The following is an 18,975-nucleotide window of genomic DNA, read 5'->3' as shown; positions in this document are numbered from 1 at the left end:
ACACATTCTTTAATCAGTTTACATACATTTGCACTGCACTGTTCAAGTCTAAAAGGTTTTTCAGATCATACAAAAATATAAAAACAGATTTAAAATAAATGCCATTACTTTAGAGCATGAAACAATAGAAGATTAGTAACTCTCAGTGTTAAAACTCCTTGAAGACTTCACTTGGTAACATGAACCAAACATCAGAATATTGGTGTGGGACTGAAATTCTAAGGAGATGTTGATTGATGTTTTAAGTGTTTGTTTGTTTGTTTTTTTGTTTGTTTGTTTGTTTAGGGCAGCCATCTTCTTGCCCTAGTGAGCAACCTGGCTGCTAAATTCTGTACCAGCTGAAGTTTCTGAGCTGTCTTCAGAGGCAGTTGCGCATATAATGTATAGCAGTAATGTAACCTAGAGGCTTCCAGAGCAGACAACAGAAGTTAGGCTGGGCCACCAGCCGAAGCTGATGGAAGGCACTCCGAGCCACTGAGGCTACCTGAGTTTCAAGCAACAGCAATGGATCCAGGAGTACAGCCAAGCAGAATGCTAGTTCTGCTTAGAGCACACCCACTGAATTTAATGAATCTAAGTTAGTCATGTTCATTAACCTTAATGGGTCTCCTCTTAGTAGAACTAGCCTTGTATACAACCCAATAATAACAACGACATAATAGCACAACCATTGGCAATCATAGTTAGTAACAACTGTAATATGGCTGGCATTAGTGAAAGATCTATACTGCAGCAAATTCTATTATAATGTTACCATTATTGTGCATTATATTTTTGAACATACCCTACAGTGTGCCTTTAACACTAAGCTAAGATTTTCTTTGCCCCTAGCATTGCACTCATCATCCATGTCAAATACTAATGTCTCAATCTTCAGGATTCTCACAAGACAACTTTTACCAGCCAGTTTTTTGAAGCACATTTTAAAAATCATTTTTTGAGGGCCGCACTCTTTTTATGGATAGCACTCCTGACAGCAGCTTTCACGTCTGCATTCCTTATTGTATATATGAAAGGATTTAGCATTGGAATGAGGACAGTGTTCAAAACTGCTACTACTCTGCTCAGGCGAGATTGGGCAAGGACATTGGACCTGACATAAATGAAGATCAAGGCTCCATACAGTATAGAAACAACAATCAGGTGAGATGTACAGGTGGAGAATGCCTTCTTGCGACCCCTGACTGAAGGTATCCGAAGGATAGAGGAAATGATGAAGATGTAGGACACTGTGTTGAAGATCAAGGTCATAATGACAAACACAATGGAACTGATAAATCCCAGTAACTGACTGATGCTGGTGTCAGAACAGGCTAGTTTTAACAACGGGCCAAAATCACAGTAGAAGTGGTCAATGATATTGGACTTACAGTAAGGCAACGTCCACATAATAGCACACTGAAGAAACATAATGATGAATGATCCATACCAGGTAGCCAAGGACATCTGAATACAAACATTCTTGGTCATAATCATGGGGTACTGAAGAGGCTTGCATATGGCCAAATAGCGGTCAAAGGACATCACCGTGAGGATTAAAAGCTCTGTACCGCCAAAAATAAAATGGAACAGATTCTGAGTCATGCAGCAATAGAAACAAATAGTGGTTTGTGCTTTTATTAGTGTTTGTAGTAACTTAGGGACAACTGTTGTGGAGTAGCAGATCTCCAGAAAAGCAAGATTGCTCAGGAATTTGTACATCGGTGTCTGAAGCTTTTGTTCAATGACTACAATGATGGGGATGAACCCATTTCCTAGGATAGTTATAATGTACATACATAAACCTACTGCAAAGAAGATACTGTGTAGCTCATGGAAGAAAGGAATTCCCAGTAGAATAAATTCATCTACCGTTGAGGTATTTGATATGGTCATCACAGCAGAACAACTCCAATAATCCTCTGAGGCGGTTCAAAGTATGTCCAAAACTTCACACACACACATAATGATTTTTTCCAGATTGACAGAATTAAACTGGCCTAGGCTGCAAAAGAAGACAAATGGAAAGCCACGTGAAGAGTCAAAAATAGTAAACTATGGAGAAAATAGCAATTCATCCTGAATATAATAGGCAGAAATACTGAAGGAAAATAAGCTTACCATCAATGAAGATAGATCCTTATGGAATTTTGTTTTAAAGTTCTGTCATCACTTTTATGCCATCAGCTAAGAAATCCTCTATCATTTTTCCTGGTTATTCAACGATAGCTCATGGTAGCTCCTTTTTCAGGGTGTTGGAAGTCTTGGCAGGTCTTTCCCTACAATCCCCAACAAAAATGCCTCGGGTTTTTTAACAAATGTTAAAAACAAAAGTTGAAAAACATCTTCATGTATGCGACAATGGCCGCGAGAGTTCTGGTAGCACAAGGATGGAAGACTGAAGAAACTCCGATTAAAGAACCATGGCAAGAAAAATTGATGGACTATGCAGAACTGGCAAAACTGACACATAAACTACGAAATAAGGATAACTGTGACTTTAAGGATGAATGGGAACCTTTCACAAAGTATTTGAAGATGCAACAAAGTGAACTGGACTCCTTGGCAGGTTTTGAATAAACATTCACAATTTTTTTACTGATAATAATAAGCTAAACAGTTGGAGGATTTATACAACTCTGTAACATGCAGAAAAAATCATTATTGGAGAAACCAAAGACTGGAACTGAGGGAAGTCGGGGGGTGGGGTGGGGGGGTTTATGGGGGGAGGAAAAATGGGGGGGGGGGAATAAGGATATGTTTTTGGAAAATATGTTTTGTTATAATTTTGAATAAAATTTATTTTTTTAAAAAAGGAAGTCTTTAGTAGTGCATAACACTTTATGAATAACCAGGACAGTATATGCAATATATTAGAAATGTCACTACTCTACTTATTTTTAAAAGATTTATTACATGTCTACTCCAATTGTGGGAAAGAATGTCTCATGATTCTGGAGATGAAAGCAATTGAGAGATACAAAATAAAGGAAAGTCTTCAACACATTCAACAGGCTGAAACTCTGTAAGAATAACACCCGCTGCATTGCCTCTTGGCTTTTTTAGACCCCATCTTGCACCTATTTTCACCATCACATGACAAAGTTGTGTTCTACATGAATGCTTCAACTTGATTAAATTGCTATGATAACACAATGCTTATCCTTACTACAGTTCCACAGGAATAGAGAATCTTCATTAGAAAGGACGGCTTTTGAGCAGGTCATTTATTTTCTTTGATTTTCCAAGCAACCAATTTGTCCATGTGCCAAGCATTTCTCATGAGAGGCTATTTCGTCAAGTCTCTCAACATAATCTAACACATGGTTTTGTTGGATATGCATGATTTCTCATGAGAATGATGTCCAAGAGGGAAGGGTTGTCTCATGAGTATTCTCACTATTTATGAATCTAGATCAAACTAGAGTTATGTAGAGTTTTCTCTAGATAAAATATGTCAGGCAGAAGCCTGGTGAAGCTGGATTGTGTGTGCATGTGTGCGTTTCTGTATTCTTCAGATGGGCAAATATCCATATTTGGAATCTCAGCTGGCTTAATAAACAACCATCTACAGTTTGACATAATATTCAGAATGCCTAAAATGTGAAGTTGGTCATGTTGGTTCATAAGAGTGTGTGGAGGAGAAGAGAGTCCACAGCTGGTCACTATCTTTAGTAGACACAAGCAAAATGTCACCAAGCTGTGAGAAGCGTTTGAGATCTCAACATATTTTCATCAGACAAGATGTTGCGTGTTCAGACCTTTAAATAAATTCAGACAAGACTCAAATTTTGGTTTGCTTTTGGCAGAATTTAGGCCACACTTTATTGATTACAGCAAGTGAGTGGTTGCATAGGCTCTGGTTCGACTAGCTCTCTGCACCGTTGCAGATAGCGCTGACCCAGGGCACCAGCATAGGTGAGTCTAGGGTGAAAACCCGGATAGGCGGAAAGCCGGGAACAGGCTATGTCCACCACCCAGATGTCCGCCTGGACTCCGGCACAGGCACAACCCCCTCACAGGGTTGACCAAACCACTGAGTCCCTGGATTCCTTTAATGAAATACCCTTCACATAGGGATGGTGGGAGCGTTCCCCCATCCCTATCACCTGAACCAGAGCCTTTCCACAACCTTACAAGCTGTGACGATTTGCTACGTGGCAGGCGAAACCCAAATGGCACCAGCCAATCAGCCAAATGGGGAAATTCCTGCAGTGCCCCTGTCCCAACGATAGACGACAGACTACGGCATCACAAGGTCAAGCACACAGCCATGGGAAATAGGGAGAGGTGGGCGGGTGTTCTGATGCACACACCGAAAGAGGAAGCTCTGGGTCATGTGCATAGGTGTATATATATATAGGTCCCTTGATCAGTTTTGGCTGCTTCCCATTGGCCTGATCAAACCCTGCATCAAGGGACCTACCAATCGGGTGTTGTGGCTATCCAATCGTACCCACCCACAACACAGGGTTTGGTTGCCAGGCCTCACTGCAACACGTGCCCTCTTTAAGGGAGGACCCGATTTACACAAAGTGTCTGTTAGGGGAATTAAAAGAAATGTGGCTCTGCCCCACCACACTGACTGCTACTGATAACCCCAGTCTGAAACCCTGGAGAGCTGCAGCCAGTGTAGACAATACTGATCTCAATAGACCTGTGGTCTGACTCATTGTAATGCATCTTCCAACATCCCTATCAAGTGTTTGATGGTTTAATAAGGGCCATTAGACAAATCATGAATACTGCCTTTTTCGGCTGATCCTTTCCCTCCCTCTTTTCGGCAAGACTGTATGCCTGTTAAATATTCGATCATATGAAATTCACCCTAGTGCACAACTTACAGAGGTGGGCTATATAAACATCAGAACAAGACTGCATCAGGTGTGGGTGTGTGGGTGGTTTTTCTTGTCTAAGATCTGGAAACACAGAATGATCCAAGGAAACCATTGTTCTCAGAAGTGTATATGGCCAACATAAGGCCACACTTGGGCAAAACTAAACATTTCATTCGTTTAAATAGGAGGAATTCAATGAGGGATTTAACTTCCCCATTTGCAAAAATCAATCAATCAATTTCCTATTTTTGCAATCCTAGTTTTGTACACATTATCACTTACTTCTTGTTCACATTGTACTTAAGTCAGGTCTGTTCATCTGAAACAGCTGTTGTGCATGCATAGGTGAGCATCTATGTGCAGAAGGCAGTTTCGTGAATAGGAGTTCCAGCATGGGAGAGTGTGTGTGTGTGTGTGTGTGGCAAAGATAGGGAAACCAAACAGGCAATGCATGTTGGGTGAAGATATCTTCACTCCATCTTGGATGTGTACATGAAAATGCAGCTTGAAAGAGACCTCGCTGTATTTTAAGCCTCTAATGTGTATATACTGAATACAGAGGGTCTTAGAGTACACAAAGAGCAGCCACAGTAGCTTGCAGTAGTAACTGACAATTCCAATAGCAAAGCCACCAGTTTGAAGGAATTAAATGGTACTCACTAAATGACATGTACACAAAGGTGCAAATCATTCCACAAATGAAAGGAAACTGCTTGGCATTTGTGCATGATGTAAAAAAAAAAAAAACTGACCTTAATAAACAATTAACAACAACAACACACTGCCATTTTGAAAATTCACTGCAGCTCTAACCATGCCTACTCAGATGTTATTCACGTGGAATGTAATGAGGCTTGCTCCCAGGTAAATGGGGTTGGGATTGCAGCTTTCATATTATATGTGCCCCAAATACATCATCCAAAAAATATTTCTCAGAATCCTCCTCTAAAAAGGTAACCCACATCTCACCTTCTCTTTCACTGGAGAAGTTAGTAGTAGCACAAAGTAAGTTAAAAGGTAAAGGAACCCTGGACGGTTAAGTTCAGTCAAAGGCGACTATGGGATGGGGTGCTCATCTTGTTTTCAGGCCGAGGGAGCTGGTGTTCGTAGTAGTACTATTTTTTAATTGAAATTATATACTGCCCTATACTCAGAAGGTCTCAGGGTGGTTCACAGAGCAAAATCAACATAAAAACCATCATATATATATATAATGATTTTATTGCATTAGCCATGCGGCCATAGCATAATATACATAGAAATAACAGCATAAAATGGGGGTGGGGAGATAAAAGTGTATGCCGTTCTGGGCGAATACTTTGAGAAAATGGGGATAACAAAGGTAACGGGAGATTTAAAACATTGAGTGACAGAGAATACAAAAAACAGGTTCGGTTGTGCGGCGTATCGACTACATCTGTGGTATTGAGGAAGGAGTTGGTGCCGCTTTCCTCTTCATCACACTAAGCAGGAAATTAGCTGTCATCTCGGTAATCCAACGGTCAGAATCCTGCAGAAGAAGGGACACTATCCAAGGCTGGATTGGGAGATGAAGCTTGTTCACGAGAGGAGTTAGGAACCGAGATCTTTCATCTGTCCAGTTGGGACAGAAGAGCATTACATGTTCCATAGTCTCCAGAACCGTGTCATTGCAGGAGCATGTTCTATTTGCGCTGGGAACTCTGGAGTAACGACCCGACAGAACTGCTGTAGGAAAACAGTTGAGACGGGCACAGGTAAAGGCCCTTCGTTTAGCCTCCGAAGGAATTGTAAAGCAGTATAGAGGGATCCCTTCAGGGGGTGGAATAGCTAGGGCTAAGCCTGAACACGGCCCTCTTGCATGGGAAGCTGTGTTAGAGAAGTCAAGTTGCTGCAGCTTCTTTTTGATTAGAGGTAGGGCTGCCGGGCTTATACACTCTAAATTAAAAACAGTTTTGCGGTTCAAATTGAGAAGAGAGCGGAATTTGAGATTAATTGTAGTTTTCCAAGGAGAATTATGAATATCTCTTAGGATCAGATTGGAGAAACCACCTCTAATTCGAGCATCCGATGGTAGTAGGTGGGAGCTGTAGGAAATGGCTCGACTCCATGCTCGTTTTACAATTGAGGGCTGGGAGAACTCAAGACGTAAGGCTGCACCTGAGACACATCTTGGGACGCCGGAAAGAGATCTCAGAAACATGTGAAGTGGGCGATCCAAGTTACCTGATATTGCTGTAGTCCATACTTCGCAGCCATATAATAGTTTAGGGACAACTTTGGCATTAAACATTTGAATTGCTGCTGGAAGGTGTTTGCCGCCCTTCTGGTGATAAAATCGGACAATGGCATTAGAGGTTGTAGTTGCAGCAAGAGAGGCAGATTGTAGATGGGTGGTCCAGGAGAGATTATAAGTAAATATTAAGCCTAGGTATATATATATAATCAATATGAAAACAACAACCCAATAACCCCTCGACAAAAAAACCAAACAAACACATTTTAAAAGGGCATAGTCTGTCAGTCAGATCAACCAAAGGCTGATGAAAAAAGGAACATATTTGCCTGGTGCCTAAAGGTGTATAATGAAGGTTCCAGGTGAACTTCCTTCTACAGAGAAGGCCCCCCGTTCTTGTGCTACTAGTAGCAATAGGTAGGAAGCATCACACTTGCAATTTTAAACACATTTTTTCAAGAACTTCTTTAAGGAACTCTGTCTTCTTCCATATCACACTCCTGGGAGCCTCTTTCACTTCCATGTTCAGTATTGGCATGAGGGCAATGTTTAAGACTGCCACTATCCAGCTTACGCAGGGTAAGGGATGAACATTGGGTCTCACATACATGAAGAAACCAAATCTCTCTCTCAATCTCTCTCTCTCTCTCTCTCTCTCTCTCTCTCTCTCTCTCATCCTGGCTATTTTTCCTAGGAATAGCTGTACTGGCAAATCAGCTCTATAACATACTATATTTGATGGAAACCAGCTCTTTACCCTAACCTGCTTAATCTGAATTGTTAAAAGCTAGGCCAAACAAGAATTTGAGGGCTTCTGGAGTATTTTGATGTGTGTGTAGCAAAAGGGTGTTCTAGAGATGTGGAGCTGACAATGCAAAACCTTGCATTACATTGATTGTGAGTCAAACAGATAGCATAGTAAATGTTGGATGCTGTGTATACAGCATATTTAAAGCACATGGCATCTCCCCTCAAAATCCTGAGAACTGTAGTTTGTTAAGGGTTCTGGGAATGATAGCTCTGTGAGGTGTAACACTTTAATGGAAGTCATGTGCTTTAAATGTATGGTATGTATTCAGCTATAGTCCTGTCTGATCTTAAATCTCATGGTATACAGTAACTCTCAAACTGTACAGTCCTATGCATGTCCAGTGAAATAAGTTCAATTGAGATCAGTTGTACATATTCCCAGGTAAATGTGTTTAAACTGATGCTCCAAAGGTGTTAACCTCCAAAGTCCAAAAGAGTATTCCCAGTCCTTAACTTCCTTACATGGGAAGAAATGGCACACAAGCCTGAATCAGGTAACCACCTCCTTAGAGCAAAATGTCCTGCTTAGGGCTTCCCTCAAAACTTCTTTGACCTTCTCATTCCTGAGGCTGTATATGAAAGGGTTCAAAAGAGGAGTCACCACTGTGGTCAGGATGGCAGCAACCTTATCAAAAGCCAGAGAGTAGCTTTGATTTGGACGGACATACATGAAGATGGAACTCCCGTAAGCGATGGTGACCACAGTGATGTGAGAAGCGCAGGTGGAGAAGGCCTTTTGCCTCCCTTGGACAGATTGGATTTTCAGGATGGTGGAGATGATATAGCTGTAAGAGACCACAGTGAGCACCAATGAGCTGAGGACCACCAAGGAAGACAGAAGGAAGTTAAGGAGCTCAATGAAGTGAGTGTCCACACAGGCTACTTCCAGCAGAGGTGCAATGTCGCAAAAGAAGTGGTTGATGTTGTGGCGGCAGTATGGAAGTCTGGAGACAACAATTGTAGGGCAAAGAACTGAGAGGAAAGCCCCTACCCAACAGCCCAGAACCAGAAGGAAGCACACATGTCCATTCATAATGATGGTGTACCTTAATGGATGACATATGGCCACGTACCGATCAAAGGACATGACTGCTAAGAGGATAAACTCCACCGTTCCCAGGAAGAAATAAAAATATGTCTGAGTGATGCAGCCTGTGAACAAAATGGTTTTCTTTTCAGCAAGGAGGCTGGACAGCATTTTGGGGGCAATCACGGTAGTGAATAGGATGTCCAGAAAAGACAAATTACTGAGGAAGAAGTACATAGGAGTGTGGAGTTGTAGGTCAGTCCATATAATGGAGAGGATGACCACATTTCCCATGAGGGTGAGCAGGTATGTGAAAAGCAGGACCACAAAGGAGAAGATCTGAACCTCACGGTGGGCTGGGAAAGACAGGAAAACAAATTCCTTCACCGATGACTGGTTGTTGGTCTCTGGATCCATTCTTTGCCCTCTGCAATGGAACATACTTTTTAAACAACAACAAACTGAAGCTGAGCTCTTGCTGCGTCATCAGAACCACATGTTATTCTAGCAAATATATTTTAAGACCTTCATTTGATGAACACAGCTGATAAAGGTAGTTGCCCCCAGGAATGCTCATGCACAAATTTTTTTTGTTAGTCTTCTAAGGCTGTTTAGCCTTTCCATAGAATCATAGAAACATAGAGATGGAAAGGACTCTGGTGGTCATCTAGTCCAAGCCCCTGTAATACAGGAATCCTGCTCACAGCCATTCCTGGATGGGCTCGAACCACCAACCTTCTGGTTAGCAGGCAGTTTTTACTGAATACTATTTAGAAAACAACTCACCTTAGTAGGACTGACTGACATCCTACTAAGCTGACGTGGCTCTCCTTGGCTTGTTGATTGATGTGATCAACTTCAAACCTAGTAAGTCATGATGACTGCTAGTAAATGAGTGGTGCTAACAAAAGATTCAGAGAAGCTTCTTAGAGTCCCATAGATTCACAAATGGAAAAAGGATCGAGAAAAAAGGGAAGCAGAGAGATGAACATCTTCCACTTTGTTAGATATTTTAAATGCTGCTATTTCTAAATGGAATGAAACCCCCTTTTCTTTCGCATTTGTTCTCATGTGACTCAAGGAGACACTTCTCTCACACACCCCAATATTTAATGGGAACTAGGTGTCCTTTTAATGGTATTTTCCATACTGCTCAAAACTGGATGTTCAAATGCTTCCTTAATTTAACTTGAATTTAATTTATATATTGTATCGCTTTTTTTCTGCTTTTTAAAAAAGGGTTGTGAAGCCCCTCAGAAATTATGGTTAAAAGTCAGGTTATCAATGCATTGATAAATAAATACATACTAATAGGCTGGAACAGCAGGGGCATAAACAATAGATATGAAGTATTTTTTGGTTTTGCTTTTACAATCAAATGGTAAATAAATTTTAAGAAATAAAATAATTAAGTAATACCAGGTTGCCTTAGATGTAGTTGGCTCTACCAATTAAATCTGAAGCAAAACATCCAGATAACTTTGAGGGACAAGAGCTTTCAATGCAAATAATCTCTACCCTAAAAGTAACTAAGGATCTTGATTTTTTTTTTTTTTTGAAGTACGGATAAGTTATCTCCAGTTAGTCAGTAATTACGAAATATTGAGTTTAAGAGTTGCTTTCTTGTCTAAGTCACTTCTCTCTCTTCAAATTGTCCATTCAAACACAAACATCCACTCTCAGTGGTTTTGGAACTGTCGAGTGCATCTTAGGGCAATTTCAGATTCTTGTCAAACCCAAGAGATTTAAAAACCTTAAGAGCTTTCATAATCATCAAGGGCCCAATTTGTGGAAGATTTCTAGCTCTCAGAGCTTTTTCAATTGCATAAGTCTTCAAGATGGAAATATAGTGAAGACTTTCTCTGTTCCACAAAGCAGAAAATTAATGCAGAAATGAATCAACAAGGGAATGTTATCTGTGAAGGATCAACTCTTTTGAAGAAGAAAACAAACTCATCCAAAGTACTCCAGACACAATTAACTCTTTTGATGATTTATTTTTTTACCTTATTTATTTCATAAAAGAAAAAACCCCAAAGCAGCTAAAATACTTTAGAGGATTAGAGGACTTTCTTTGCAATCTCATTAGCTTCCAATTTTTGCTGATCTTTGCCTATATGCTCTATTTACAGGATGAGGACTAAAAACCCATTCAGACGTTCCCATAATGTGAAGTATTTCATAAGTTAAGGCAGGCACCATCAAACACCTCTGATATAATTGTCTGACATCCTCATTGCTATTAGCTTTTAGGAATCACCTGGTGAATTCTGATCTGATCTTGTAGGCTTTTACTACTAATCAGGAAATACACAAATGCACACATTTTCTAGTTTTCTTGCTGCAATATACACATCATGAATTAGAGAAGCATCATTTAATACTTTGGAACTGACTTGTGGCAAACCTGCCCAAATATCCCATGACCACATTAGACTACACAAGTCATCATATCCAACACTGAAGCCTTGCCAGGGTCACCCTATGGCTATGTTACAACTGTCACATTCACACAAGCACACCCTTAGTGCAGGGGGGAAACTGCAACATTCTATAAAAGATTTTCATTTTTTTCATTTTATTCATTTACAGCATTTATACCCTACCCTTTAGTTTAAAAAAAAATGTTTTCAGAGCAGGTTACAGAGTAAGTTCTAAGATGGTTCCTCCATTGGGTTCACAAACTAAAAAGACATGACGCATAAGGAAACAGGAAAGGGGAGGGAGGAGAGAGAATCTAGCTCAAGCACAATTCCTTAAAGTTATAGTCCTTAATGTTACATCTGGTGTTGGTGATCATTCCAGTTGTCTTTCCCTTGATAAAGAGCAATCCATCTCTGGAAGCATATATACCTCTCCTTCTAGATAAGATTTAGGAGGTGACAACTTCCAGGCATCTCCTGTCACACAGATCTTCCCTTATTCATGTCATTTTATGGAAAAGAATTCAACCTAATATGTTCTATTTTATTTATTTCACTTTTTAAAAAAGTTGTAAAAAATGCATGAAAACAACCATAGCACAAAAGTAAATAATCATTCACAATAAGAAAGCCAAAGTTGAATTTGCCCACAGTCGTATATGCTTTCCAGTAGCACCTTAAAGACCAACTAAGTTAGTTCTTGGTATGAGCTTAGTGTGCATGCACACTTCTTCAGATACGAAGAAGTGTGCATGCACACTAAGCTCATACCAAGAACTAACTTAGTTGGTCTTTAAGGTGCTACTGGAAGGAATTTTTTTATTTTGACTATGGCAGACCAACACGGCTACCTATCTGTAACTCGTATATGCTTTGTGTGTGACATGATCTATCAATAAAGAAGTAAAAATGCTTTATGTGATCTTTGTATGCCATTCTTTCCATTCATCTTCCAAAGAATGCAACAATAATTTGACAATCCAACACAATTTGATGATTTCTTTTTTTAAAAAAATATCCAACTGTACATGAAAATTCGAACTATTCCTTACGCTTCTGCCACAAATTTATTCTGCCCACATTTTGTCAGCTCCCAACATCTTTAATTTCTCACCCAGTTTCGAAACATCTCTATAAAGTTTCATGAAAAGGGACCATGCTGAGCTATGAGTGAGTTGCCCAATGCTACCTAACTGAGTTCATAGTCACAGTGGGTATGTATATGAAGGTGCTAAGATCTAATGTCCCATTTCTCTGGCATAGCACAAGTATCTGGGTTGATCAGATGTGATTTCTGAGTTCTGTACATCTCCCAGTGAAAAGTTCCACTAGACCCAATCCCATCCACATTGTGCATAATCCTCCTTTCATTTACCATTTGTTGTCCTCAAATACTTTATTCCTGGTGAATCCCTTTTTCAGGGCATCTTTCACTTCCTTGTTCCTGAGTGTATATATGAAAGGGTTCAGCAGTGGAGTGACTAGGGTGTTTAGGAGGGATACCAGCTTGTTCCAACCCAAAGAGGCATGTCCGCTTGGCCTGACGTATATAAAGATGATTGCCCCATACAGCATGATGACAACCATCAAGTGAGCAATGCAAGTGGAGAAAGCTTTCTGCCTCCCAGAGGCTGATGGGATTCTCATCACGGTGGAGATGATGAAGATGTACGAAACCACCGTCATCAGGGAATTGCAGAAGACCACAATGGTGGCCACGATGAAGACGATCCACTCTATGGGGCGAGTGTCGGTGCAAGCCAGCTTCAGCAATGGTCCAACGTCGCAGTAGAAGTGATTGATGATATTGGGGCCACAGAAAGGCAGGCGGAACACTAGAATCGTCTGCACCAAGACCGTCATCAAGCCACCAAGCCAAGAGCCACAAGCCAGCTGAACACAAACCTTACTGCTCATGATGGCATGGTAGTGGAGAGGGTGGCAAATAGCCATGTAGCGATCATACGCCATGGCGGTGAGAAGGAAGAATTCGGTGGCCCCCAGGAAAAAATGGGAGAATGCTTGAGCTTTGCAACCAGCTAGGCTGATTGATTTCTTGATTGAAAGTAAGTTGACCAGCAGTTTGGGTATGGTCGCGGTCACATAGATGATTCCTAAGAATGAAAGGTTTCCAAGGAAGAAGTACATTGGCTTATGTAGAGTGGTGTCATGGACTACAGTGGCCACGATGACAATATTCCCAGTGACAGTCAAGGTGTAGATCACCAAGACACCCACAAACACTAGAATTCGCACCTTTTGGATGCTGGGGAAGCCCAGTAAAATAAATTCGACCACAACTGTTTGGTTTTCCATCATCACCTGCATTAAAACATAGGAAAGAGTTACAAAACCGGGTCAGAGAGATGCTCTATCTAGAAGGTGATTCTATTAGGGATGGGTGAATCTGTCAATTTCTGGTTCTCTCTGTTTCTCATTTATCTAGCCTCTTCACATTTCAAAACCAATTTTGCATGCTTTTTAAAGATATAAATTTTCATGCTCACTTCTCCCCACTATATGCATTATTGTATGTTTTACTTGACTGGAGAATGGCATTGCTAAATTGGGAGAAACACAGATTATGAAGGACGGCTGTGTTTTGGGTCATGTACTGTTTCAGAAAGTGTAGTAAGCTTGCATTTTAACATGAACTGAATTGGGTTGCTTCCCTATCCCTAGATTCTATCTAGGGACATACCCAATTCACAGATCTTAAAGGCCAATAGAAATGCTCATAAGCAGATGCAATGGCAATATCCACCCATGCTATTAGTCTCCAAAGAAAAATTGTCCTCTGTAACTATCCATATATACAGCACAAAAAAAATAATTACATTCTCTGGAAAAGAGTCAGGATTCCTGCATTGCTGAGTGCTGGACTAATAACCCTTCTGGTTCCTTCCAACACTACAATTTTATGAATCTATGATCATAAGCCCTGTCTCGCTATACCACTTTAGCCTTCCTTCTAAGGAGAACAAAACTCATAATTCTCCATATATTCCTTACACCTCCACTCATGTAGATAATTGAACTATATGATTTCACTTTAAAGTAAACTTTAGGGATTTTGAAATTATAATTTAAAATGTCAGATTTGGACTCAAGAAAAATAAAAGGTCAAATCCAGATTGCAAACTGCATTTCAGATTTAGTTTTGCAATTTGGGCAGAAAACCTTATATGGCTCTGTAAAAAAAAAAATATTCATTTAATGATCTGGATTAAGTGTATACTTCATTATTATTATTTTTAAAGAAGGTGTGAGATTGTGGCTCTCAAGACATGGTGCTGTTTAGAACCTCAAAACATTCACACATAAAAGTTACAGCAATCGATGGAGATGAAGTAAAGCATATACTTAATTCCTTTTGTTTTCTGCTGTAAGATTTTCGAACATTGCCACTCAGTTCCTTTTGTGGCATGACTGGACTATCAATTGAGTAAAGCTTTTGCAGTTGACCAATAACTTTGCACAATCAATGAAAATATGGGTCACTGGCTCACCACTCACCCCATTGTGCTGCCCCATTGTGTTATTGAACCTTGTTGGTTCAATAACAAATAGCACTTGATCGATGTAGAAAAATAAACCACACATCATCATATGATTGAGAAAGAAAGAGGGTACTCACAATTTTACACATCCTGACTGGTTCTCAGAGTAAACATTTTCTGTTTGTTTCCTGGAAAACATTGTCACATATTCTAGTATTTGTACAGTATCCACTATTTTCAAAGCACTTATAATAATGAGAAAAAAAATATACGCAATATAGAGCATGATACTTAATAGCAGCTAAAGATGCTATTGAACTATAACACTGTCTGCCTCTTGCTCTGATGCCTGTATATGCGCAGATGAGCACAGAAATGAGGAGAAAAAGAACAAATACTTCAGGCATATATCTTTTTGCATTCTGCTTCCTGTAGAGCACAATGAAGTTCTTTGGTGCAGGTTTACAAGAGCAGTTTAAATATATGGGAAAGAGTACTTCAGTGCTAACCATTCCCACTAGGGACATTAAACCACCTGAGAGAGGCAGAGAAGCACTTTGGGGAACTTAAGATGTGTTTTCCTTGGCAAGTGCCTGGAGAAAGACGAGGGTTTGAATGCTGTGAAGTTGCTGCTGCTGGACTGCTAGCATCATATACTCAGAGAATGCATAACACATTATTAAAATATGGAACTTGCTTGCACAGGAAACAGTGGATGGCTTTACAAGGGGCTTAGGCATATTATTGGAGGAAAAGGCTATCAGCAGCTACTAGTCATGGTGGCTGAGTTCTGCCTCCACTGCCAGAGGCAGTAGGCCTGTGAATATCAGTTCTTGGGAAATGCAGGTGGGCAGAGTACTGTCTAGCTTGCAGGCTTCCCATAGGCATCTGTGAGAACAGAGTACTGGACTAGATGGGAGATGAGTAAAAGCTGGAAGACCACAAAATGCATCCCTAGATCAGAGCAGCAGAAAAGGGGGGCATCCCGCTTCCAAAAACTGCTAACCAGATGCTTCCTGCCTTGATCATACATGCAAGGCAGGAATACAACGGCTCTCCCTTGTGCTTTGCCCCCCCCCAACATTAACCCCCCCCCTTTCTTGTTGCCCAGAGAATGATAATGCCTATGAACACGGAAGATCTGTTTAAGTCTCATGGCAAATCACCATTGTTGGAATCATCCTATAGGAATGTCTTCAATGCTTTCCTTAAAAACAAAGCAAAATACAAGTGGTTGTAACCAGTCAGTTGGTTAGAGCGTGGTGTTGATAACTCCAAGGTTGCAGGTTCAATCCCCTTATGGGACAGCTGCATATTCCTGCATTGCAGAGGTTTGGGCCAGATGATCCTCAGGGTCTCTTCCAATTCTACAATTCTATGATTCTAATAGTTTAGTGCCTTCAGGTGCCTTGTCAGAGTAGAAGTATAGAAATGTGAATAAGTGGCCATCTTTTAGGCAAAGAGTAGTCAACACATTGTACCTGTGTATACAGTTAGTTCCTGGGTGTGGAGGAACTACTTGAAGAGGGAACTTTCTGTAGAGATGAATGAGAGTAGAAAGGCAATGTGGGCCTTGAGATTGAAGAGTAAATAGGACACCCTGTCTACTGTATTTAAATAATTAGTTTCTGTTGAGTTTACCTGCAGTGCCTGTTTCCAAGAAAGGCTGGGCCTTCCAGTTCCCTTTAGATGTGGTAGACTACAGACATCATTATCTATCTGAAGAAGTGTGCATACACACAAAAGCTCATACCAAGAACAAACTTAGTTGGACATTTTTAAATATATATATATATTTCTATCATTATCTATGACCATTGGCTTGTCTGAGACCTGACACGGGAATCTTGTTATAATAATATTATAAACTCAAACAAAAAAAGCAGCTATTCCCTTGTCCCCCACTCCTGGTCAGCTTAGTCCTCCAAGACCTGGGGCAAATGTACCTGGCTGCCTCCACCTCTGCAAGCACCTGCTGGACCCAGCTGGACTCTGCAAGGACCCAGCTCTTCAACAGGAACATTAGCAGCGCTTAAGGCTTTAAAGGTCAGCACCAACATTTTGAATTGTGCTCGGAAATGTACTGGGAGCCAATATAGGTCTTTCAGGCCTGGTGTTATGTGGTCTCAGTGGCCACTCCCAGTCACCAGTCTAGCTGCTGCATTTTGGATGAGTTGTAAATTCTGAGCCACCTTCAAAGGTGACCACCATCCTCTGAGACCAAAAGATGCCTAGACCTTCTGAAAGTGTTGCTTATGACTGTGAATTTTTTATTTTTTATTTTTTGACACAGACAGAGGCAAGCAGTTTCCCAACTTTATATATTTTTAATCCTCTTTGACAATGAATGGCAATAAAACCAAGTCACTCCGTATCAGTTCAGTGGAATTTTTTTTTTAATATTCACTGCCTTCCTCAAAGCTTCTTTGACGTCTTTGTTCCTCAGGGTGTAGATGAAAGGGTTGAGGAGCGGGGTTATAACTGTATTCAGCACAGATACCACTTTGTTTACCTCCAGAGAGGAGTTTGCTTTGGGCTTCACATACATGAACATCACTGTTCCATATTGTATGGACACCACCGTCAGGTGGGCGGCACAGGTTGAGAAAGCCTTCTGTCGCCCCGACGAAGAAGGGATGCGCAATATGGTGGAGATGATGAAGATGTAGGAGATGGCAGTGAGTAAGAAGGAGCTGAACAGGAGAAGGGCCGATCCCACTAACACTATCTGCTCGAGCAGGTGGGTATCAGAGCAAGCCAAGCTCAGCAATGGGGTCACATCACAATAGAAATGGTTGATCAGGTTGGGGCCACAAAATGGGAGTTGGCAGATCAAGATGGTCTGCACTATGACAGTGAAGAAACCTCCCAGCCAAGACCCCAAGGCTAACTGCAGGCAAAGCTTGCTGTTCATGATGATGCTGTAATGCAGTGGGTTGCAGATGGCTATGTAGCGGTCAAAGGACATTGAGGCAAGCAGGCAGAATTCAGTAGCCCCAAGAAGGAAATGGAAAAAGGCTTGGGTGATGCAACAGTAGAAGCAGATGGCCCTCCTCTCTGCCAAGAAATTGGCCAGCATCTTGGGCGACAGCGTGGTGACATAAAAGATCTCCAGGAAAGAGAAGTTCCCTAGGAAGAAGTACATGGGGTTGTGGAGATGGTGATCATGGATGATGATGAAAACAATCAGGATGTTTCCTGTGACAGTGAGGATGTACATAAGCAGAACGGGAACAAATAGATACTTCTGCAGCTCTGCGGAACCTGGAAACCCTTGGAGAATAAACTCAGTGAGGACAGTTTGATTTGTTTGAGGCATTTCTTGAAGAAGACTCATCTGCCCGACTCCTTTCTATACCTGCTAAGAGCATGGGGGAAAAGATGAACAAGACAGCAAACCTTTGCAGTGTGCAGCTTGAAGGGACTGAATGCATAAAAACTGATTCCTTCTGGAATTAAAGATTGCCCAGGCCCAAAAGTTTGATTCAAAGCTTTACCTGCATAACTTTCTTCAAAACAGAGCAAAACAACAACAACAGTAAATTATACATCTAAACAGTTCTGTGATGTTCAGGTTCATTATTTTAAAAATAACTTTAAACAGGACTGAGGTCAAAACTCTATCTCTCCCCCATTGCAGCCTTCATTACAACCTGAGGTTATGTGCTTCTGGAGTGAGCTTCATTATCAATGTTACTTCCACACTCGCTGGGAACTCCCTTTCAAAACGGAGATTTGCAAGCTGTTACCTTTGTTACCTGATCTAAGGTTAAACACTCACACTCTAGCTAGCAGAGAATAACAATAGTTAGTTATCAACTGATCTAGAAGTTTGGAGAGTTTAATATAGCCCCTTGGAAAATCGTTAAAGCCTGCAGTAATGTACAAATGCATTCCTCCTTTTGGTGTCAATTATACGATTATACTTAACAAACTAGCTATATCATCATCCTGCTTAGATTTCTAGTTTAATTTCAGAACAGGCTCAAGTACCCTATGTTAAATCAAAAGGCATGTTATACAAGGAGGAGGGGGAAGAGGACACCATACCAGCTGCTCCTAGTACAGATCCATGGAATTACATTCCATACATTCTCACTAATCCATACAACAACCCTTTAAAGTGAGTATTGCAAGTAGGATGAAGGTTCCCTGTGACAACCCAGTGAATTCATTTTTGAGG

At 40.8% G+C, this 18,975-nt stretch overlaps 3 protein-coding genes across 3 annotated transcripts; all 3 read right to left on the bottom strand.

The window, feature by feature from the left end:
• Positions 1-726: 726 nt before the first annotated feature.
• Positions 727-2,599, bottom strand: LOC310691428 (olfactory receptor 6X1-like). The gene is made up of 2 exons (XM_083471220.1): positions 2,101-2,599; positions 727-1,984 (listed from the first exon to the last, which is right to left on the bottom strand). Exon 2 carries the CDS (start codon positions 1,873-1,875, stop codon positions 931-933), a length of 945 nt encoding a protein of 314 aa, XP_083327346.1. The 5' UTR covers positions 1,876-1,984; positions 2,101-2,599; the 3' UTR covers positions 727-930.
• A 5,733-nt stretch (positions 2,600-8,332) lies between these two features.
• LOC310692580 (uncharacterized protein) lies at positions 8,333-13,620 on the bottom strand (the record flags this gene model as incomplete). Its single annotated transcript, XM_083473523.1, has 2 exons — positions 8,333-9,311; positions 12,668-13,620. 2 exons carry the CDS (start codon positions 13,618-13,620, stop codon positions 8,333-8,335), a joined length of 1,932 nt encoding a protein of 643 aa, XP_083329649.1.
• Positions 13,621-17,166: 3,546 nt separating this feature from the next.
• Positions 17,167-18,111, bottom strand: LOC310692579 (olfactory receptor 6X1-like; the record flags this gene model as incomplete). Its single annotated transcript, XM_083473522.1, has 1 exon — positions 17,167-18,111. The coding sequence occupies one exon, from the start codon at positions 18,109-18,111 to the stop codon at positions 17,167-17,169; it is 945 nt and encodes a 314-aa protein (XP_083329648.1).
• Positions 18,112-18,975: the final 864 nt, after the last annotated feature.

The sequence above is a fragment of the Podarcis liolepis genome (assembly GCF_965112155.1).
Source record: "Podarcis liolepis genome assembly, chromosome: 13".
Lineage (NCBI taxonomy): Eukaryota > Metazoa > Chordata > Lepidosauria > Squamata > Lacertidae > Podarcis > Podarcis liolepis.
This window is presented reverse-complemented; position numbering and strand designations above follow the sequence as displayed.